Source organism: Haliaeetus albicilla, chromosome 3 (assembly GCF_947461875.1).
Source record: "Haliaeetus albicilla chromosome 3, bHalAlb1.1, whole genome shotgun sequence".
NCBI lineage: Eukaryota > Metazoa > Chordata > Aves > Accipitriformes > Accipitridae > Haliaeetus > Haliaeetus albicilla.
In genome coordinates, this window is record NC_091485.1 from 21,587,801 (window position 1) to 21,612,451 (window position 24,651).

Consider the following 24,651-nt stretch of genomic DNA (forward strand, 5'->3'; position numbering starts at 1 on the left):
ACATAGTTCTTTACAAGTCACTTCCCTCTCCTTTTTTCTCTTTGAACTAGCAGCATTTTTGTTTGCTTCTTACAATTTTGTTTGGCTTTTACTATGCATTTTTACTATTTGTTCTAAAGTCAGTTTTGCTCTATGTATTTCATACTAGTTTAAAAAATACTGGCTCAAATGAAACCCCAAAGCAGTTTGTCATGGATTTCAGTGAGGCAGGACTCCTCCAAGCAGTGTCCTTTTGTACCGTGCATCAAGGCAGTGCAAGAGCAAAGAACTGTTCCACTTGAGGAAGGATGGCAGAATGTGGTTCATTGTGTAGCTAGCTGTTCAGGTGCTATAACAGAGTTGCTTTTAAGACAGATTCACCACTGCTTTTTGCAATTTCTGTCAGCTGCTTCTATCTGAAAACCATGTGTTTAGATTTGAAGAGCTTGCTTTGTTGGTATTGTTTTTATTTTTGACATGGATACAATAGAATGGACACATTCTCCTGTACAAATACACTTACGTGCAGGGTTACTTCAACAAAACACATAACATAATGAGGATTGCAAAGGAAACGTACATACAAACATTTTGCTTTGTTTAGTGGCATCGTATTATTTTCCAGAGAAGATGCGCATTAATAGAAAGCCATTGAAAAATAAAAACTGAAACACAGTATGGTTGTATTTGTTGTCTATTAACCCCAAGATCTGATCTCATAAGGTTTACGTTACAAGCAGTAATTTAGGCAACACGGTTTGGATAAAATTTCATCCATATCCTGAAATATGTCTTTTAATATATATTTTTTGGTAATTTCCAAATCTTGGCTCTTAGAAGGAGAAACATTTTATCAATGTTAAAGACTAGTGGAGAGGTGAAATTAATAATAGAAAGTTTTGGAATAGTAAACCTTTAAGCCAAAATATTTTTCCTGGAAAATGCAGAGTGAGGTAGTTAATATTATACATAGACACATTTGCACACACGCGCACACACACACACATTCTAATGATGTCAGCTGCATAAACAGGTTATAACATTCCAGTCTGTTTCCAATACCTACTTCTTGCAATACACTCTCTCTGTCTATGTGTTGATATGCAAAATGCTGTCTTTGTAGAACCATGGAATACATAAATGCTTGAGGCATCTTCGGAGTTTGCTGAGTAAGTTTCTCCCTGCTTGCTACCACTTCCTTCTTAATAGCTTTCCACATGTTGCTTTTTGTTAGGTGATGATCCTATCGTAACTTGACTTCAACTGCTCTTAGGAGGAACAAAATTCCCAGTCCCTCCACCAGCATTTTGAAATACAAGGCCTAAAGTTGAGACCTTATATTCAAAAATGTCATAGATATTGTTCAGTTTGTCTGCTGCATATTAAATCAAGTTAGTGTACCACAACAACACAAAACAACCTAATGTGTAACAGTATTAACCACAGTACACATGGCGTCATTAGGTCCATTTGTATCAAAAAAGAATTTTGCCATTCTGTTTCAGAGACAGCAGGTATTTGGCTGTGCTGTAGTAGTCTGGGCACTGTACATAGAATCTAGTTCATCTGCTAATATGCATGTCTTCTAAAGTCATAGGCAATTTTAGTATAAAACAAGTGTTCACAGGATGCATTTCATTACATGAGATTTGGTTTTCCTAAGTTGCCAAGTGGTAAAAGGTGAAAGTCTTCCAAAAACCCCTTGTATCCTGTATGGAATACAGTGAGATGTATTTCAGAAATAATTTTGATGAAGTCCTTGTTTCAGAGTCCAGAACATGCTGAGCAAGTTACCACGTGAACACATGGGTGCTCTGTACTTTTCCTTGCACGGCCATTGAGAACACAAAGTGAAGTGAGTGGGCAAGACAGAGGAGGTCAATGTATTTGTCTGAAAGTACTGTAGAAAGTTCTCATTTGCTACATTTCAAATTCTTTAGTTAATGTTTCAGCTTTCTGTATAGTTGTAAAAGCTCTTTCGTTGGCTATAAATACAATGATGCTTAGCATTTATATGATGTTCTGCGTATTCAAAGCACTTTCCACATAAAATCCCTTTGAGTTTGTCCTTCCTAGGTGGATGTTTATAGCTCCTGTTCTGCTCAGGGAATTGTTTAGCTGCATCTGAGAGCAGAATTTAACTCAGCCAATTCTCATGTTACCTTTATAAGGAAAGTACTAGCCCTATTTTACAGCTAAAAGAAAAGGGCAGCATAGTAGAAAGAGTTGTCCATTGCCACAGAGGGAACTAAAGGGAATCAGGAGCAAAGCACTTGACAAAATGTTTGTACTTAGTCCTATGAACAAACCACAGATCTACTCTCTCTCATATATTTAAAATAAATAGTTGTCAAAATAAGCCTCATATTTTATAATACAACTGTCCCAGTCTTTTGCTGGCTGCAACTATGCATCCATTAGTGTTAAGAAGAAAAAAAGGCAAGTTTAAAATGTTTTAAAGAAAATGAAAGGATAATGTTGCTAAATTTTATCATTTTTTATCTCAAGAAGGTAAGAAAGAAAGACGGGCTCTGCCCTCTGTAGACATTATTGTTGCTGGTAAAATTACTGATTGAACATTGATTTCTTTCACTGAACACTAACAATGAAAGTTAACTACTGGAGAACACGATTAACTTTGAACCAGAAGTAGGGTTTCTAGAATGTGCAAATCTTCATCACACAGCTTCAGCAGAGCATCGCAAGTTACAGGCTTTTTCTGCAGGACAGTGCATTTTATGTTTACCTGGAAGACTTCGTTCAGAACACTGCTACCTGGTAAACAGGGCACTAGCTTCTGCCTCATCTGTGTGTCCAGATCAGGAACAAAACCCACTGCTCAGACTGTGGGTGAATTCATTGTGCAATATCGTCATCCAATGATGGAGACATTGCAGTGCAGTTGCAGGCATTAGTTCCCATTTTTTGCACAAGACTGAAGACTGAAAAAAAAACCCCAAACTTGCTGTTTTCTAGAGACTTGCGATTTCCCTACTCAACAAACATGCTTTAGTTCTGTAAAGTACAGCCCAAAACGAGAGGATTAGGTGAAGAATGGTGCTCGCTGTTGTGACTGGCTAAAAACTAGACATACGTCCATTTGCTGTGCTGCATTCCCAATGCAGTTGCAGCCCACAGTTCTGTTGTCAGCCTGTGTGTTTTCTCAGACCACATGCTATCTGTAAAAGGAGTTGCTATGTATTTGCTATGTATGTGTAAAACCCTCAGCACAACAGGGCCTAGTTTGGCTATGGTTTTAAGGCCTTAATGTGTAAATGTTAAATAAGAGTATTAAATCCCTCTGCTCATTGGAAGCTCTTTTTCTTCTCCATGCTGTATTATACAAGATCTGGACAAAGATCTCTCTCCTCAATGCAGCTGAATAGTATAAAAGTTGCTTACGTATTAAAGCTAAAATAAACAAAAAAAATCAGGTTACAAATTAAGAAACTATAATATTTAACAAAAAAGATGATGGCTGTAAGTGGCACCATTAACACATATCTCATATTATGGCATTACACAGACTTAAATCTGAGAGTGTCAAGTAAAAAATAGAGCCAGCGGAATATGCTCCTTCTCACCTAGCATTTATCTCCTGAAGCTTGTGTGTGTGACAGGGGAAGGAAGGAGAAAATGGTTTGTGGTGCTACAATTGCACACAGTAATGTGATCCAGACAGATGATTTGGAAGACTGGTAGTAATATATACAGTGGTACGTACATAAAGCAATATAGCTGTCTATACAGTAGTTCTTCCTCCTGCCTCCCTCCCTTCCCCAGCATCAGATACTCATGAGGAGTGATGGAGAGATGTAAATATTGCAGTAATGCACACTGTACAGGTTTACTTTCAGCAGAAAGGTTTGATTTTGTCACACAGCTGTGTCTTTGCACTGCTGCAGGTCAAGCTCCTCTCTTCCATGCATGACAAATACTTTCTCTTCTTGAATGTCTCTGTGATATTTCTGTGTTACGCTGTGGTCGGTTGTGTTTCATGCATCCTTGGATGCCATTGGATCCTTTCCAAAAATTCATGTTCTAACGCCAGATCAGGAAACAAACAACTCTGTATGCAACAGGTTGTTTTCTGTGCACCGTACCTTGGTTCGTCCTCCTTAACTCCTGGGCCAATTGGCACAAGTGTAATCCATATGAAAGCATAACTGATGTGATATTTTCCGATGGTCTAGAACCTGGAGTGATAATGCTTATACCAAAAGTAGTACATGGTGAACATCAGTTGGGCAGTACAGTAGGAAGGAATGATGTCCTGTAGCTACCATTTTGTTTCGTCTCTGGTAAGAGCTTCTTAAAACAACAGGCATCACTGTTGTCAATTTGGCTTTTGTCCAGTACACCGTAGCCTTCTGCTTCAGGTTGCTTTTGGTTTTATCACCCATTCTGCCTGAGGATTTGCACGGTAAACATCTAACATGTATGCATCTGGATCCAAACAGTGCTGACCTGAAATGGAAATCAGCAGCCATGATTCATAGGATGTTTTGAGCACATTAGTAAATGGGACAGAGCTATGTTAAAATGCTCTGGAACGTATCTCCAACTTGCACGTAGCAAGCCTGGTTTGGTGTGTCCAGCTTACATCTTGGCTGGATACAGACAGGGGCTTTGGTAAATTTGCCAGTGGTTTTACTCAGTGAGAGTCATGAATTCACTTTCACTTCCAGGCAGGATGGCCCTGCATTATGCCGAGTTATGGACAAGGCATTTAGTCAAATGGTGAAGAAATATTACCGTTTCTTTAGAAGTATTAACAACACTGTTACTGTAAGTGTCACAGTATGGTTTTTTTTATTTCTTTGGATTTACTGGGCTGGAATTACAACTCTGTGACTTTGTTTCTACACTATTTTTAAACGCTGAGAAAGTAGCTCTGTAAAACATGTGTTCCCATCCAGCTAGGATCTTGCAAAGAAATATAGGGATATTAAGGTTTTTGGCAGTTGCTGTTTTGCTGGTTTAAAAAAAAAAAAAAAAAAAAGAGTCCTCTGAAGTCTGGCCATTTGAGGGTTTCGTTAGGTGGTGACTGGGAATAGGAGTTGGGTGGTTGGGGAGTCCCTGCTGCCTTTGCCACAGAAAGAGGCATTTGCTGCCTCTTAATTGAGTAACAAGGCAATAAATTCTTGAGTTTAGTTGATTTGTTGGACTATATTGCATTTACACGGGGTGATGAAGCTATTTAACTGGTGAGGTTACATTGCTGTGACACAAAGAATTACGGTAAAATTTTTATACAGTTACTTATAAGGTCACTGGGATCCTAATGATTTTATTCAAGTGAAAGCAATATAAATGAATTAATGAATAATCAGTGGACTAAGGTATCCTGAAAGATCTGGGACTATAAAAATAATTTTAAATGAAGATGCAATTTAAACGTCCAGATTTTTGAAGGAGCATGGTGGGAATACGTGGGATTGTTTCATAAGACCTTTAGGATCTTCTCCTGTTTTAGCATTGGTTGGTCACCCTGTTTAGCCAGGCAAAACAAATTGCTAATCAAATTTAGCTTTGTGTATCTAATACTTTGCTTCTTAACTGCTGCTGAAGCAAGTCTGTAATGTTTTGTAGTAACTTTATAGAAACTGTTTAGAGCTGAATCTAGAAGAATTAAGGAATAATCTATCAGACAGTTGACAAAAGATTCAACAGAGCATCCAGAATTTTAGTAAGAACAGAGAAAGGAGAGGGTCAGGACTGTGCAATATCAAATTAAAAGGTGGCTTTTGACCTTTAGGCCAGGAACTTGCGTTATTCCACTGTTGTTATTACAAAACTGTCACTGCATGAAACACGGAAGAAGACAAAATCCCTACTGCAAGGAATTTACAATCTAAATAAATTCCATGGATTAGCATGAGTATAGTACACCCATGCATGCAGGGACTGAATTCTCAGTTCTGTGTTTTTTATTTGGGGGAGGTTAACAATTAAACACAGCGAGGAAGAAATAGGTCTTGGGAAAAGGCTTGACTGTGAGGTGGAATGTGCTCATGAGAGGAAGACTAAGGATCTCTTAACCATGGAAAAATGCTCAATTATGAGTGAGAGAGGTAAGAGAAAGGTCAGATGAATTTGGCAAGACTGTAAGGAGTCCAGCTGAGATCCAGCCATAGGGTGACTGTCTCCTCCCTCCAGTCACGCTGGAGTCAGAAGGAATCATTACAGCTTTTGGGTCAGGCTCCTTTCCTGCAGATGGACTGGAGTGTAGGAGAGACCCAGCTGTGTGAAAACAGCACTGCCCTGAGGTGTTTTCAGAGGCTAAGGGCATTCAGAATTGAATTTTCAAAAATGAGACCTACCTATATTTCCTCCAATTTCATGTAAACTTTGGATCTGGCCTCTCATGTTCTGTGATGATTCGTGGCTAGGATGGAAAAAAATCTTCAGTTTGCCTTTCTGTTATAACCACTGCCTTAACAACCACCATCTATATTAAGCTAAATATTGATATTTTTGCCCCTGTGAACTTACTTATCAAAAGCGAGGACTTCTACTGAATGAAGGACTGCAGAATACTGAATCTGCTAGAGAGGTAGATTACTGTGTCATGGTTAACAAAACCTTCTATTCTAGTATTTATTTTTTATTATTTATTTCAAGAACAGCATTATGTGGTAACATGGGAAGACTTTGCAGAAAAGACTTTCAGATACAATTTAACATTTCCCGGAACTGTTAATAATTATTGCTTTACAGAAATAAAAACACTAATGTTTTATGGGCAGATGTAAGACAATCCCTCTGGGTTCTCTATGCAGCAAGTCTATAAAATGCATGTTTTCAGTAGTGGCATAACAGAGGGCAGATTGATTCTGTATAGAAGCCAATTATTAAGTAAAATATAAAGAATAAAATCAGTGCTTAAAATTTCTTTGACCAACATAACCATAAATTAACAATTTTATATTAGAAGAAGAGTTCTTGTAACACAATGAGTCTTTGAAAAGGGAACAATCTATTCATTAATGGTTCTGACATTATTGTTCAGGAAAAACAAAATGTTCTGATTTACCCACCTGTTTTCACAGTGGAATCGAGCCAGGATGTCTTTGGCTTTTGTTTGGCTGTTGAGTTGAATTGCCATAGAGACTTTTGAATGCAGTGGAGCATAAACTCTTATCACCCCCTCGGGTATGTCAGACTGCAGGTATGGGGGAAAAGTGACAGCTCCCTAAAATCCATATTCAGTAGAGTAAGTCTAAGGCAAATATTGCTCTAGCTCCATTCAGAAGCAGTTCTGCAACTCTTTTGAGGTTGCTTGCAAAAATCACTTTCCTGGATTCACTTGATTATTCAAAAACCATATTTACAGTTAAACATGCAAATTTGTAGATACAGTCTAATGAGATACAACACAAAGACAAAAACTCCTTGGTAAGTACTACATAAATTCACACGGAATAAAGTCAAGTCTTTGAATTTTAACTGCTTGCTGTTAACATTGGTCAGTGAACCAACTGCTTATTTAAAAATACATAAAAATGATTAGGAATATCTGCTCTTCCTTTTAAAGATGAAATTCTCCTGCGGCACGAAGATCCAGTTTTCTGTTTCCACTTCCTATAGCTTCAACTAGATCAAAGCATATATACAATAAAATATCAGAAGTACCATATGGTTTCTGTTAATTTGAAATTTGACCTTGTGTAGGGTTCAAATGATCATCTATGAAGTTTATGCACTCTTCCATGATTAATGGCAGATAAATCAATTAGCAAGGCTTGCATTCCAGTTCTAATCCAGTTAATACCATGCTGAGCTGAGTACAATAGTCTCTCCAGTCTCTGTCCCTGTGTAATTTAGAACATCTGAGACCTGGGGATTGTGTTAAGTGCTCTCAAAATTCAACTCAGTTATCCAAACAGAGTTTGCCTCCAATTTACCATTCATATTTCAGCTACCTGCCATGGCTAGTCTCATTTTTATAAGATGCGAAGCCAATTACTACGATCAATGAACTTGTCTTCCCGAAGGTGCAATGACTGCAGTAATTGACTCTCCTCAGAAGCTCTCACTGTATTCGTTCCAGGGTGAATACAGTTTTGCAACACAATAGTCTACACCGCCATTTTAAACAAACATCTCTGTCTCCATCTGCAGCACAAATGTGTGTCCTTCCTACCCACAATATATTTCAGTCAATGCTGGCAAATGATTTCTCCAAAAAGCTGAATTAGCATGGATTCACAATTCATATGTATCATTTCTCTTTCTCTTTTTTTCCCAATGTTCCCTTCTGCATTTTCTCTGTTGTCTGTATTAAGTGGCTTATTCTCTATTTCTTGTAACCTCAATATCACTCCTTCCTAATTTGTCTTTTCCTTTGCTCTTCAAGACTGTTCTTCAATAACTGTAGAGTACTTCCTCAGTTTCTTGATTATGCCTTTTACAATTCACCAATCTCCATTCTTTTAAACCTCCATGTAAGACTCTAAAGACTTTCTCTCCAGGTTATTAAAGGTAGTTACTACATGGAAATACTACATATAAGCTGCTATAGGGGCTGTATACATTATGCATGTATACACAACATGCTTTGTTGCCCAAATTATATGTTACACCTAATACCTAAGTTAATTTTAGGTATCTATTGAGGTAGCATACCTCAAGTAAGTTCCTAAACTCCATATTTAGGCAGTGGAGAAAATCTGGTGGCTTTAAGATCTCCAAAGGAAGATTTTTTGTATCAGACTTTCCTAAGTCTGAACTGCACCTGGAGCTCTGGAAATCCTCTGAAGTATCCACCTCTCTCCTCTGACTATATGGGGAATAACAACACAAACTACTTCATTAGGTGCTTAAAATTTAGACCCAGTTTTGGTGTCTGTGTTAGGCAAACTGGTTTTTCTCTCTGCTTAGAAAGTTAATGCAAAGCTGTAAAATTAAAGCTTGCAAGCAGAATATTAAGTAGCCTGGACTAGGGCACGGGTAAGTGCAATTAATCCTAATATGGACCATCCTACTATGCAGCTACAGATCTATGCATTTGTTGAATATCTACAGATCATTGCTGTCAAGGACAGTCCACATATAACCATTTTCTTATAAAACAGGTACAAAACCAGCATGTGTTTGTAAAAGCTAATAGGCTGCTAGAAATCATTCTGCCTTCCTCACCTTTTCTCAATCAATCCCTAAAGCTTTGTCTTATCAGGATGTTGGATTGGGAAGCACATCTTTTGTATGGCAAAATTTCCTCCCTACCCTGAGAAGCTTTTATGAGGTAAGAAAGAAGGGAGACTGGTTAAAGCTGCCCTTGAAAATGATATGTTTTTATCATACCTCTGGTCTTTCAGGTCTGTCCCGTTCCATGGTCTTTCTCCTCAGAAGTTTTCTCACTCCTTTGTCAAACATCAGCTGCCTCTTGCTGTTGTTCATTGCTGCCTCATTCATTTTTCTCACTTGGGAAATCAGGAAGGATGGGACCTAAAGGGAGGAAACCAGAGCTGAGAATATACAGTAATTTTTTCCCCAATAAAATTGGCCCTGGGACTTTAGAAAGGCACCAAATTTTAGGCAGCAGAAGCTCTATTTATTCCCAGAAGATACAAGTGATTAGTACCTCCCTCTAACAACCCACAGTTACTCCTTTGGTGAAACTGTAGATCATCTTTCATACCACATGAAACTTTTTAGTGATGTAGGAACTTTATTAGGAGGTAGTTTTTGTAATTCCCATCATAGCCTCCCTCTTATGAGGAAATGAGCTGAGACTGTCGTCATCTTAATGCCAACCTTCGGAAGTCCAGCAAGTAGTCACACTTTTGGCCCCCGTTATTAGGGCTAGACTTCTAACAGTCATTTAATCTCATTCAAGTTTAAATATCTCACCTAAGCATCTAGATTAAATCACTCTCCTTTGCATTATTCTGTATAAACAATAGTGTGGGATAGGTACCTCCAGAGGGCAATTTGTGCTAAAATGGATGTCTTAGGTGAGGTAAATCTCCATCCAGAGGTATCTGTCACCCTATCTCATTCTAGATATAAAAGACTCCAGCCAGTTTCCAAAGAATAGCTAACTTTTTCTTCCAGGAAGGTCAGTTTACTCTGATTTCTCCAGAGCTGCTGCATATGGCAAAATACTTATCTGTACCAGAGCCATAAAGAGGGAACCAGCATTACTCACTGTCCACAGGATGTCCTGGTACCGAATTAAAAGCCGCACAATGTGTGCTGTGGTGGCGGCTGCTTGCATTTCTTGTTGGTTTGCACGTTTCCCTTTGTAGATGAAAAGGTTTGGTGCAACAATCATAGAAACATTCCACAGATTCATTTTATTTTTCCCTTCATTAGCAACCACCTTCTTCAGGAACTGAAGAAAGGCCTGGAAAAACAAGACTTGTTATGCTGAGTCTCACAAAATAGTTTACTTCTTAAATGCAGTGTCATATGCACAACACATCTGGCTCGAAAGCTGCTATATTTGCACTTGGAGGTGAAATTTAGGGTTTTTTGCATTCTAATTTGGATTACTCTGATATTTTCTGGCACAACCACCTGTGTCAATCACAGAGGAATAGTTAATGTTATCAAGATACACATTAATAAATTATCTATCACTTAAAGCATAATCCCAAACTGTAAGTCAAGTACAGCGTCTGCACTAAGGCTCTGAATCGTGTAGTAGAGGAAAGATATACAGGTGTTGCAATGGAATAGTTAATTTCTTCCATAGATTTTGAGGTGTCCATTTTGATGTATCTGGCCAAGGCTTTTTATATTGGAGTCACCAGGGTGATCAGCCTTTCTTCAAATGTACACCAGTCCCATGTGTGATATAATCTGAGGTATTTCTGCCAGCAACCCCCAAACTCTTATTCTGGGATAATGAAAGCAAGAAGAGCTCAGTGGTTGTTCATTGAGATCACTTCTGCACATGCATGGCAGAGTCAGAGGAAACTCATTTCACTTTTGGGCAGTTTATTCAAAATTTTTTCTGAGTGACTGAATAGGATGGATTGCAGCTGTGGTTGGAGTTGGGGTCTGCCAGTGAGTGCTTTTGCAACACCATACCATTAAAACCACTGTCTTTATACCCTGACATTGCAATTAAAACATTTTTACAAACCCAGGAATTACAAAACAGAAACTGTTGGAGAAATTTCTACAATCTCATTATAGATAGCAAATAGAGATGCATTCAGTTTTGTCATCACTTCTATTTTTGTATAAAAGCCTAGTAATATTTAAGACTACTGATCTAATATGTGTTTTACGTATACAGCTCTATATCAATATGGACTATGATAGAAGAAATAACTGCCATTCTTCACAGAGAACTAGTAGGCCTGCAAATGCTTTAAAGAGGGTTGTTGTTATTGTCTCTTGTTATAGTATAAATAAATACATAAAGAAGGCACCTGGACTCATAAAGCTGTATCTAAACTGACCAGTGGGACACTTTCAGAGGTGGGGGAGCTGCAGGGTCCTGATGAGCAGGGAACCTGACGAAATGTCTGGGTGCTCCCATGCAGCTTGTTCACCCAGGTTTCCTTTATGTGGAAACAAGTCCAAAGACGGAACCAGTGTCTCTTAGGGTCAGGACATAGCTGCAGCCAGATCTGGGAGCTCCCAAGCACCCATAATGCTTGTAGCCACCGTGTCTGTATCAGGAAGTAATACAGGAGTGTGGGCATGGGTTTGTAAGGCAAATCAGCTGAAGCTGAGGTCCTGATATCTGTGCTACAGATATGTTTCAGGGGTTTTTACATTGGACTACCCCCTCCAGGCTGGTCCAGTGCCCTGGAAGCCCTTTAGCACTGGGTGTACACTAGGCAAGCTCCTGGGGGGCAGCTTCTTGTTTAACTTCATCCTGGAGAGTTCCAGTTATACAGAAAACCCAGAAACTGGACCTTTTTTTTCCAAACTATGTGAGGAACATGCCTCTTTGAAATAGATGCTCCAGAATAAATGATGCCTGGGAGCCATTTACGAACACCAGCAGTTGGATACCTCCAGCAACTATTTCTTAATTGCTTGTAAAATAAATGACAGCCAGGGAATTGGAACAGCTTTTCATGGAAATGATAAAAACCACAGATGAATACTTTCACGGTGCAGTATCTGATAACTGACTGTTAGGAAAAAAAAAACCAAACCAGGTCTCATTTAAAAGTCAAAAGCACTACAGATGGCAGGTGATAGCACATGGAGAACTTACCTTGGCTGTGTCTCTGTTGGCTTCAGGCAGCAGCATGATCAACAGATGCAAAGCTTGTAGCTGTAACTTGATCTTGGAGATTTCTAAGAATATGAATAATTAATATTTTTGAAATCCCAGTTGTAATTGGCTTGTTCTAAAAACCTTGTTGGTCAGCAGTTCTAGAAACACAGCAACCACTGCCTGGTTGAGACTAGCATGTTTAGGTGTTGATTCCAAATATAAAATCAATTTAAGAGTGGGTTTTTCCTCATCATGTTGGGTCTTTGTCACAGGGGGAGACAAGGCTCTATAAAATTGTCTATATAGCAAGAAGCCAATATTTTTCAGTGCTAGCTAGTTTCTCTTCAATGTCATGGTCAGAATGTATTGTGAATATGGATCAAGTATTTTCCTCCTTTCAAACTGAAATGGATTATTTGTTTTCAGAAAATTTTCAAACTAATATTATTGAGTAATTTGCTGAATGCTTGTGCCATTGGAGTGGAGATTGATTGCTTATAACTTTAAAAGTATTTGTCCCAAATCTAGCACTCTAGATAAATGTAGAGCCCCTTGTCAGTTACAAAATACCATCATGTTTTCAGCAACTGGTATATACATACTAACACTGTGCAATGCTCACTAGAAGAGCTGGGGTGGAGAAGACGGGAAGAATAACTCTGTCATTTGCTTCCACTCAGGGTGGATGGGAGAGATTTGGAGAAAAAAAGTTGTGTGAGTTGTGGACAGTGTATCTGTTGTAGGGAATAAGGTTACTTTATTCTGTGCAGACACCTCCTGCTCGGTCTTCTCCAAATGCTAAGCGATTGTAACTGCATGCAGTCTGGGACTCACAAGGAGCACACTCAGGTATGTGAAGGTTACAAGAAGGGGTCACCTCCTCGTGCCCTTTAAACTACCTCATGGAGACACTGAAAACTTGGCTGCAACCTTATGTAAAGGTCCTAAGTTTTCTGTACCAATTTGCCTAATAAATTCACCATCCTGATAGTTTCACTCTGTCCTAGCTCAAGTGAATTCACAACGATGAAGTCAATAGGTATGGCAAAGTACTACTGCATTCTTCCTGGAAGAGAAATGAACAAAATGTACTGAGAATGAGACGGTGTATGTACACTGAAAACAAAACCCGACTGCCTGAAGCTTTCTGTGATCATGCATAACTTTGTATGCATATTCTGATCTCAGCATAAACCTTAAGAGAAAATAGATCCAATAGAGTATCAGCTAAAAGGCAGTCACTTGAGTTTACCTTGCAGAAATTTTCATTTGTGAAATCTATAGTCTGTGTGAATCAGAGTCTATATATGAAAGTCATTGCTCAGCCATCATTTGCTCACAGGTTTCAAATCTTACATTAAACAGTTGTGTCATTCACACAACAAGTCTATGCTATTAGCTAAATGCAGAGACTTTTTTTCCATTTGAAAAGGAAAGGTTGCAGAAAATTTAAATGTTTAGGCAATGCACTGGGCCTTTTTTTCTCTCTACTTCAGAAAGAAAAAAATGTAACGTCTACTATTCCATTTCATCTAGATCAGTTGATACTAACTGCATTTCCACATACTTTCCACTAGCGTGATGAAAGCAGGCAGGTATTCTACTGTGAAGAGTGGGCTTGGGAGTTCTCTTACAAACATTTTCAGCAGTCCTGCTGCATCATTATTTCGTACTTGGTCCCAGTCAAAAGTGTCTTCATAAAATTTTGCTTCAAGTTCTTGATGGAGATTCTGAAAGATACAAGGAACATCTGACCTTTAATCATTGCTTCTGACCCGGCAGTTTGAGATCACTTCAGAACTCCCATTACAAACAACAGGCAGGTTTACACCGCAGTTGAATTAAAGTAGCTGTAAACCAGTAGTGGTTTAGGTACAGCTGCGTGAAGTTCAGAACAGGTTAACAAATCAGGTTCCTGGGGATATTTTGCAACCCAGGCTAAATTTGGTTTGCTATAGCTAGATTTCTGCCAGTGACACATTTGAACCATTTTAAAGCAAGACAAGAGCTGTTCTCTTTGTTTAAAACACTCTCAAGAGCTTTTGATCCTTAAGTCACAAAGGAGTGACATCTCTTCCTCACTGCCAGTGAACTTGCTAGTCTGTTGGCATCCGAGCCCATGGGCCTTGAGCAAATGGCTTTAACTTCAGGTCTTCCTGTCTTTAGAAGGATGTTTTCTTTTAGGATAGCTAGAATTAGATTCGAACACTTCATAGAAAAATAAAAGTATGAAACCATTACTGTCAGAAAACCTCTACTTCGTGCATGCAACCCCCCTGCCCTGCCTCAAAAACACAAGAGAGATCTAAGACAGAATTGTTTATACCATTTCGGGTGCCCATTTAATCATCTTGTTCTCCAGTGTCAGCATCTTGCTGACAGAGGTCTATTTAGTTCTGTAGGGTAACTAATCAATGTTTCACACACATATGTGAATTGGAAATATTCAGTAAGGTTCCTAGTAGGAACAGAATTTGGCTTCAAACCCAGATCACTGTTTGGAAAATGCAAGCGCCTCAAAAATTTGTTGGATTAATAAGCTTGAAGGACACTATTGCAATAAAGGATATTCATAAATAATGCAGCTTTCACAATTATTACTGGCCAAACACTGCCTTATCCATAGGAAGTTTGTTGCTGTTTTTTGTGAGACCATCTGTGAGAAAATCTATCTGTAGCTAACTTTCAGGTTTCAGATCACATTTTTGTCAAAAGTACTTTAATATACGCAAAAAAGTTTAGTCCATTCAGACAGAAAAGCTTTTAAAAATGAATTCTGTTTACCATGTCTCACATGAATGGAAGGAAATTACATATCAAATATGGTCACACATAATGAATTGGAATGGTTGGCACAAAAGGAAATAGAAAGTCATTCAGGATTGGGTATATAATGTTACAATCTCATTTTTACTAGTGTATTTTACTGGTTGTAATCTGGGCTATCTCAGCTTCCTCTGTATTCACATCCTTTGCACATAATCCATACAAACACCTGGATTAAATTCTCTCCTGGTAACTGACTGGGAAATGCAGAACAGAAATCCTCACCTCGTCAAAAGCACAAGAGGACAGAAAAACTACTACACATTTTTCTGCTGATTGGAAAAAGCCTTAGAGAAATAGAAAGCAAGATTTTTGAAACATAAACATTTAATATATATATCCACACAGGCAAGCATATATGTGTATTTTATGCACTCCCCCCCCCATATACATATATGTATGCACCTAAGTACTTTTAAAAAAACATTTTTGCAATTTTTTTTTAAATGTGACTGATCCTACAGTAGACTATCATACATTTTTGGTTCACTGGAGCTTTTGTTACAAACCAGATTACAGAGGAAAACTTGTATTTATTTCTTCTATTCTTTGTTTTATAGAAGAGTAACTTTAATCACTTCCATATGCCTTTTCTTTCTCCAAACAAGACTGAAATAAATTTGGAATGCCTTCAAATCCTAATGTCATAATAACATATGAAGGCTTTGAAGGATGAAATCTGGATCTGCTTTGAAAAAAATCTCTTTCTTGCTGGTTGGCTTGTTGGACTCACTTAAATGAAGTCAAAACTCAAATAATTTAAAACTTTCATATGGGCATCACCCAGTATGGGAGAGTTATGTATAAAGTCATATCTCATAGTAGCTCCCTGGATATAGGTTGTGAATAAGAAGTGAACAAGGCACAGTACAGTATATGCAAAGAATATGAAAGTAATCTAGTTAGAGCACAGCCTTGCTGTGTAATCTCCCCAGAGAGGTTGGAAAAAATGGAGATTGTGTAAAATAATACTTTAAGTATTTGTATGAAAAAATGAGGAAGCTGAAAAGTACAAGCCAAATTAGGAGCTCCCTTCTGCAAAATGTGGCACTTTGTAAGGTGCTGAGTGCTTTTATCAGTCCACAGGGTCAAAGGGAGCTGGGATACTACTGCCTGTCTTTGGTGTGTTTCATGTCATGCTGCTTTTTCTTGTACAGTCATTTTTGATGATCCCCAGCCCATCAATGTTTAGCAATCCCCAACACTTGTGTGGCTGCCACAGTGTTGAGACTTCCTGCTTCAGAAAGCAAGAGTAGCTTTCTTGAGGATGATTAAGTGGGGGTAGAATGCACTATAAGAAGTTGCTTAAACCAGACCAAAAAAACCCCTAGAAAAAAGAAAAATCTGGGAAAGAGGTAGACACTACTAAGCCCAGAAAAAACTTGTTTTCCTAATTTGCCTCTGCCACAGGCTTCCAGGTGCTGGAATCAAGTTAGTCTGGAGAAACAACTTAAAGCATTACTGCACCACGATGTCAGGTTATTGAGTACCAACTATCCTGTGTCCATAGCCTGCAAATAGCCTGTGAAAATGTAGTACTTGAGCCTGCCAAACAGTGAACACAGGCCAAATTTCTCTCACTTGGAACATGAAATTGTAAGATCACAGAAGACAAACGAGAAATAAAATGACACAAATGTTAAAATGACATAGAATAAGATCTTTATCTGAAGTTCCCTCAGTTTAGCAACTCTGGATTTCTGAAATAAATTAAACCAGAGATAAGATCACAGCAATTTTGGACAACAGAGATAAACTGAAAGATTCCCTCAATGTTTAGTGGAGAAAACTGCATTCAACTTCAAGTCTGTGCTTTATATAGAACATTAACTAATGCAAAGCAATAGACCACATGTTCTGTGATTTACTGGTTCCCAGGAACCAATCTGACCTTTCACTGGTAGGAATAGAAATGCTGAACTACACACATCAGTATTTATGTGCAGTGTGAATTTGTGTATGCTGTATTATTTTACAGAGTCTGTGGTCCAGGAGACAGAAAACTGTCACGAACGTGTACCTTGACTCTGGAGGCAGATCCAGGCACTCGTAGAATTCCTTCAGTTTCTAAACCTGTTTCCTCAAGCTTGAGCAGCAACTGAAAAAAAACCAGCAAAACCCAGGAAAATACTCAGAAGCACTTAAAAATGCTATTAACTTTTTAAATCTAGGTATCCTTGAAACTAATTTGAAAAAGATACATTTCTGTGTAATTTGCTAATGAAAACAAGCCAGCTCATGTAAATAAACCTTCCTAATTTGTTCTCTATATTCCTGACCCTGAAATACGGAGTATGCAGAGTACAGAAAACTGATAATGCAATAGGCCCCTCTGTCCTCGATTTGAGACTTGGCACTGCGATAGAACAATTAACACATAAACATATTAATAAAAGGGCAGATACACTGGGTAAAACACAATGGTGTTTTGAGGGAAAATTAACCTCTGAGAAATGTTTAAGTCTTTCCCCAGGGAGCACAATGGAAAGGTCTATAGATAACATACCTTTCTGGGAACTGAGAACTCAGATTAGAAAATGATCCCAGGATATTTTATTTTGAAATTTCTGTGAATAGAGGAATAGGCTTTCCACTCTAATTCTTTATAAAAAATAAATATGTTTTGATTTAACATTTATTCATACAGATCTGGATTTTCACCACCAGCTCTGCTTCCTCCTTCTAGCTGTTGGATCCTTCTAATTTCCCATGGTATCTGTGGAGATGATTGCAAAGTCATGTAGATATTCAAGTCATGTCAGTCTTTCCCCTGACACTCCACACCACTTCTCCTTTTGTCAGGGAATTTACAGGGAAATTTGTTGTAGTTTAGAGTCCATGTAAACCTGTGTAATTGCACGTGTGCTTGTGTCTGTGTACATGTCACCAAGATATCTGCTGGATGTCATTGTACTGTCAAATTACTTATATAAATGACGTCTTGTCATACAAACCTCAGTGAGAAGATACCACTTCCATTCTGGAAATAATAGCTAAGTAATACCTACAGTTTGAATTTATGTGACATTAAAACTCCTGAGACAACTCATCTTTGCCACTGCTGCACACATGCAATTTTGCATGGCTCTCTAATTTAATGAGAAATGGAAACAGAAAACCAGACATTTGTTTCCCGAAGTTTCCTGCATGGTATCATATCATTACAAAAATCAAAAGAGGTCCCCACCACAGATAAAACACAGAAAAGCAGCAAATTTTGTCTCCTTGTCACAAGGTTTTCAAACCACAACATACAGACAGAAGACCTGTTGACACCTTCAAGTCTGTAAAGTCTGCATCTTTTTTGAGTTGATGACTCTTTTGAGTGTCAATGCAAATGATGGAAAAGCAAATCTTAGTAGCTGAGCAGGCTTAGTTATACTCACTTTTTGGAAGATGAGGGGAACTTTTATTCCAGGAACCTTCCTTTGATCATTCTCCAGCAGTATGGTGAGAGGCACTCCAAACAGACCATTTTCTTAAAAATAATAACAACAAATGTGAAAAAGAGGAAACACAGCGCTGTACGCACCTTCTTCGCAACACTGAGTGGTGCCCAGGTGGCCACCATGGGGATGACACAGCACGGTACCTCGTCCCCGCACCCTCTCTGCGCGGTTCCTCTTCAGCTCCACCCCCAGTGCATCGTAGAAGGCCGTTAGCTCAATTAGGGAGAGGTAGCGGATTTTCTTCATGTCTTCAGCAGAGAGGTCTCCAACCTCTGTCAGTCCAAACCGGCTTTTCCGAACAATGAATTTCTACAGTAGAGATGGGTCACATCTTTATTTGCACAAAAATTACAGGAAGTGAATTTTTGTTTTGAAAGAGATGCCCGCATGTGATTGATAGAAAGTCATATTTGGGTGGATGGATAACACCAAAGAGCTGAACTACAACCCTATATATTGGCCTGGTATGTTGACATAACTTGTATCTATCTGAAACATAAAATTAAGCTTCTTGCTCGTCATGTTCCCTTGCAGTTTGACTGGTAAGCGGTGCTGGAGCAGAGGTATTAACCTTAGTGCCTGTACTACAGCTGGGACAAATGAGCTACGTGTGTGTGTGTGTGTGTGTGTGTCTGTGTCCCAGCAGCTAATAAATGATACTTAATAATTTGGGGGCATGTGAAGATGTCTACATATTTTGGAAACTGCAGTGTCATGGACCAGAGCCAAGAATGTTGCATCATGACAGAAGCATTTGTACAAATGTCAAAAAGAACAAATACCCATCAGTTTTTTACATAATTGTTAGACATAATAACAAGGTTACAGTAAAAACCATACTTTTCAAAGAACCATGGATCTTTGGTATTGTATGTTCTTTTAATTTAATTGTAATTTAAACCAGTAATTGTTAGTCAGAGGTATAAATAAATAGCATTACAAATCATCTCCTCCCTTCAGGGAACTGAGTGGAAACCCAGCCTTTAATAATGTTTTGCTTCTGGAGATTTCAGCCCAGTCCTCCCTTTTTTAAAAAAATTTGGATGCAATAGGTTTAACCCATCTTTAGATGAAGCCAGTCAAACAGGTTAAGAAAAAAGCAAACAAAAAAAGAATTATACTTACACCAGATTTCAAAAGAGTAAGAGAGGACAAAGGACATCTAGATCATGTAGGTTAGGACTTTCTAAATCACACTGCACATGTGATTTAGGGGTTAATCATAACTGGGGGAGAAAGAGTGCAGGGAATGGAATAACTAATTTACATGCTGTCTGGGACATTTTAAGCCAGAATCTTCCCTCCCCAGAATGCAGCAATTCCACTGTTACTCTTAACACTGAGACTTAATAATGTAACAAAAGCTGCACAGAGGTTAGTCTTCTGAAGATACATAAAATACTAAAGAATATTTATGCATTTTGGTTCCAGTGATGCAAAAAGTCCAAAAGCAGTCAAAGCAAAATAAATGATCTTGAAAATAAGAAGAAATCACACAGTATACATATATTTTCTGAAGGGAAAGAGAAAAAGTATGTTTGCCAAGGAAAAATGACAAACACTCCAAAACTGGTTACAAAGCGTAGCTACAATGAGTTTCCATGGTGGCTGGTTCACTCCTAGGGTCACTATGGTGTGATGCAGTGTTAACACAAGGTTTGGGGCTGGGCCTCTTTTTTCTGTCTTGTGTCACAATTTTCCAGCGATTTTTCTTACAAACAGTGGAGTCATAATATGCAGCACCGAAGGAAGCTGTGCTATCATGAAATTAGGTTACTAGCATTTTGGCTAAGGATTGTGTCTGATATTGTGTGACATGTTTCTATGTGGAACTATACAGTGTATTAAGATGGGTCTGAAATGCTTACTGACTATTAGTTCTGTAATATCTTCAACTAAGTCATATTGATCATGGTCCTATACTGGGGTAATTGCATGTAACCCTATGCAGACAGTGATGCTGAGCTGGCTCTCCTGGGAGCTGCAGGGGACACACTATTTTATGATATAAAATCTCTCTGCACTGCTCAGTATATGCCATTCATGAAGTTGGTTATATTAATGTGTCAGACCTGCCCTGGAGCAAGTACGATGTTGTGTAGACTTCAGTCTGGCCCTGTCGGCCCACCTTGAGAAAGGAGGGACAGTCCTTCAGAGTGTAGGTGGCTGGTTGCTTTGTGTAACAGAGCAAGAGGTGACTTTTTTGCTGGGGCCCATTACAGTCTGAGCCATTATGGGAAAAAAAATACTGTGAGTGGCAGCATATGAAGTAAGAGAAATGCCAACATCAATAGCTACGATTGTTGACTTTATTCAGAAACTCTCTGAATGTGATGACCTGGCATATTTCTTGTATACTCTTCCAAGCACACAAAATGATGTCCTGCAGGCAGAATAGTTCATCTCCAGCACAATACTGGCCTTTTCTAATACTAATCAGTTATGCACCCACATGTCCACTATATTCAATATGGCATCTTCTCTTCCCTGTTTGTCACCAGTTTCCCTGCTCTATCAACTGTTGCAGCTGTTGCAATGTGTATGTGTGTTGTAGTGAAGGGGTCCTAGGTTTGCTATTACGAGGAGAAAGAATGAACCTTTGGTTTGCCAAAATCATGATGAATGCAGAGATATCCTTACTCTCCACAGGACACCAAGTTATGCCCACCACAAAAAAAACCCAGACACACTAAAGCACAGGGATTTCACACCAGTTGTAATCTACTTGGTGTCTTATCCCTCCTTTCAACACGGAAGCTTACTTCTGCATCTCAGGTTCTTCTTCCTTGGTGGTGCCTGAGATGGACAAATGGATAATTCTCAGAGAATTCAATGTCTGTGTGGATAGTAACAATTTTGGATTAGTTCAGGACCTCAGGACATCATAACATTCAGGAAATGCTTCCAAATACTTTACAACTATTTCATACATTTCATTAAAAAGGTGATATCTGAAGCACAAACCTAATGCTCCAGTTTTCAGTAATGGAAGTTGTGAGGGCTGATGGAAATAGAAAACTGACTTCCTTGACTTCAAGAAATAATCCCAGATAATGACACAACTGCTCAGTGTGTGTCTTGCTGGATGATATGATATGACAAACTTTCCTTTAACCATTCATGTAGTATCTCCTATAGCATAATTGCACTGAATACTGATTGGAGATAATCAGTACTGCTGCAGGACTAAGGCTTGCTTTCCTCCCTTCATCTGCGAAGAAATTTTAAACCCATGTGTTAACAAAGGCAGATAATCCTTTGGGGAATAAAGTAGGAAAGCAGAGCAATAATGAAAATGATTGCTAGTTTTAGTGCCAGTAACTGGTCTTTCTACGTGAAAAATGTGTGGATGATGCAATAGTTGTGGACTGAGTTACACATATTCATCTGTGATGGGTACACGTAAAAACCAGGCTTGGATACCCAGATTAGCTTTGGTGCCTCTCTGGGAATCAGTTACAAGTGGTAGGCAGGCACAACGGGTGGTGTCTATAAAGCACACATAGCAAAGGACAGCTAATGTACCCTAACAGACTCCAACGTGCTGGGGATATAAAGGAAATCACTGTGTTAAACAATTGATGAAATATGTCGAGAACAAACTTACAGGCAAGGCAGAGTCTTCCTTTTTGAACCTCTGGTTTTTCGGCCATTCTTGGCTTTTGGGAAGGACTGTAATGGCTTCTGAGAAAGAGACCTCATAGGAGAGCTCTTCTGTTACGGATGGGCTGCCTTTATCTAGTCCACAGTCTAGACAGCTGTTAGCTGAAAATAAGGGAAATTATATATGGATGCTGAATGTATGCTTGCACTTACTACAGAGACATTAAAAAATTGAACCAAGATGACAAAAATCTCAAGAAAGTAATAAAGGAAGTGCTTCAAAGAGGAATTTCAGTGTAAACCACAGCATGTTCCTGTTTTGTCTGGAGGAAATAACCCCTTAGAAATAAAATCCCTACTTTCATTTTAGATTATTTAACTTGTTGCTTTTCGTGAGAAAGATAGTCAAGCTGGAACTTCCTGTTTATCAGGAATTATCGTTTTTGTACTTCATCTTTGTCTACCCAGGCCAGCAAACAGTGGTGGCACTTGTCTAATGACCAATTAAAAAGAAAAGTTCCTGACAGAAAAATGCTGTTGACACAGTTTCTCAGGTTGCTGTTGACTTATTTACAATCATAAGACATTGTATATATATTTTATATGCTCACATACATGTATTTCTCACAGTTGCTGGTTTAGGTGTGTAGCACCAAAACAGGACACTGTGTACAATCTTCCAGTTTGAAAAACACTATATCTACTGTAATTTCTGGTAGATATTGTGAAATGACTTATTGCTCTACTCTAAAATTTAGTCACCTCCTGAAATTATTGGATGCCAGAGGAAAATTTTTGAAATCAGTACAATCAAGTACAGAAATATCCTATTGTCATGGAGTCCAAAGTGTGATAACATACATGAGTTCCAGTGTTGCAGACTTTCATAACTGATCTCTCACATCTCAGGACAATTTGTAGGTTTCCCTTAAGGTCCAGCTCCTAGACTCACGCAATTGGAACAGAATCGTAATTTTCATTGGAAGTGAAGTAAAATTTCAGCCCCCAGGACTGCAGAGAAGAGCTTACTAACATGACCCAAGTGCATTCAAAAGCCATGGAAATCAGAAAGTGAATTAAAAAGCATTACATGTTTTATAAACATGTGCATGCCCCATGATTTTTGAATCATTGCATTTACAGATACAGGGACTTAAACATTTTTTGCAATACCCTTTGTTTTGCAAGTCTGGTATGAAAAAGCTGTGTGTGTTATTAAGTGGCTTCTGGCTTCTAAACTGTGGCCTTAGATGTTACACAATGGCCAAGCTATTTAGGATGTTTTCCATCTCTCTTTCCACTCTTGGACTTGGGACCGCAGACTGTCCATGGTACCCCTGGCCATTTGGTTCCCCATCTGTTCTAGTACAACTGCTTACAGAGCAGAGGTATCAGCAGAGCAGCTTTTGCAACCAAGGAAAATGTCTGTGGCACTATATCCAGAGGTAAACATCTAAGGGACTAATTTAGAAACTTGGGTATTAATATCCCTTTACTTAAGCCCTGAACAATGGTGGTGGGAAGAGCTTTCAAAATAAAAGATGGACATTCCCATGGAAGGCTGCTGACAGGTATCCAGACACTGAGTAGAGCAGAGCTATCATTTTCATTGGTGCTGCCAGTCACTGTCAGGGAAAAGTGTTTAAGGGATGGCCAAAACAACACCATTAGTAGATCAGAATACTAGGGCAGAACCAGAAAAATGATAAATTTCTAATACTACAGTTTCTGCAGTACTGGAGAAGAAATGTGAAGGAAATATGCATCTTTCTTGTCATGATTTGCAACAAGAAAATACACTGCTGACATATTTTGGACAAATTCTGCACCGTATTGTTTAGAAGTTATTTTTACATTCCCAGCCTTGCAACGATCAGTACTTTTTAGATACTGATGCCTCAAGGGCAGCAGTCTGTGTCTGTACAACACCGGTCTTGAATGGGAAACTTTGGTTCCTGCATGACAATAAGCTGACAATGATTTTAAGGAAATATATGCAGCATGGCCCCAACATGAAAGAGGGGACTAACCTCTGAACCACAAAAGGATCTGTCTATCATTTTCCTAGGAGGAAGTGAACACTGGTTACATGTTGGCATACTCACAGCTAACTGATTTCCAAACTGGCTTCTGCCCAGGAAGCTGGATACCATTAGAAGGAACTGGTGACACTGGAACTGTCTCAAATGTGGGCTGATAGGCAAGGAAAAATGATCAGACTGCAGTGAAGGTAAACGTCTATGGACAGAAACTGCTACAGTTCAAGCAACAGCGTATCATTCTCTGCTTACACTCTTTTGCCAAGTTTAAACAACCTGTTGTGATTCGCCAAAGTACATTTTTCATAGCCAAGACTGAGAATTAATCTCCCCCGGGCTGCACAGATTTGGATCATGTCGAGGTCAGTAATATTGCAGCTCACTGTAGCTAATGAGTCCTGTCCTCTATGATGACTGAAATTAGCTAAGTAAATTGCTATACATAATTGTACTAAGCGAAAGGTCTTCGTCAAATTGTAATCCACCCTGCTTTTAATCATTTTGGCCACAAATCTTTCTGAGGACTCTCTGACACATGTTGAATATCCACAGCTCCCAAGCCCCT

General features: G+C 38.7%; 1 protein-coding gene across 3 annotated transcripts in view; it reads right to left on the bottom strand.

Annotated features, from left to right (window-relative positions):
* Window positions 1–4,156: 4,156 nt before the first annotated feature.
* ARHGAP28 (Rho GTPase activating protein 28) overlaps window positions 4,157–24,651 on the bottom strand; it is a 72,248-nt gene continuing 51,753 nt past the window's right edge. For 2 of the 3 annotated variants that reach the window (XM_069779039.1, XM_069779041.1), the window contains exons 4-15: window positions 24,153–24,240; window positions 22,052–22,209; window positions 18,588–18,753; window positions 18,382–18,473; window positions 17,016–17,093; window positions 13,737–13,899; window positions 12,167–12,249; window positions 10,133–10,330; window positions 9,286–9,429; window positions 7,020–7,174; window positions 6,303–6,367; window positions 4,157–4,446 (exon numbers count right to left, since the gene is read on the bottom strand). In XM_069779039.1, the coding sequence (XP_069635140.1) occupies window positions 4,355–4,446; window positions 6,303–6,367; window positions 7,020–7,174; window positions 9,286–9,429; window positions 10,133–10,330; window positions 12,167–12,249; window positions 13,737–13,899; window positions 17,016–17,093; window positions 18,382–18,473; window positions 18,588–18,753; window positions 22,052–22,209; window positions 24,153–24,240 (1,482 nt within the window). In that variant the 3' untranslated portion in view covers window positions 4,157–4,354. The remainder of the gene's footprint in view (window positions 4,447–6,302; window positions 6,368–7,019; window positions 7,175–9,285; window positions 9,430–10,132; window positions 10,331–12,166; window positions 12,250–13,736; window positions 13,900–17,015; window positions 17,094–18,381; window positions 18,474–18,587; window positions 18,754–22,051; window positions 22,210–24,152; window positions 24,241–24,651) is intronic. The other variant, XM_069779040.1, reaches the window with a different exon arrangement.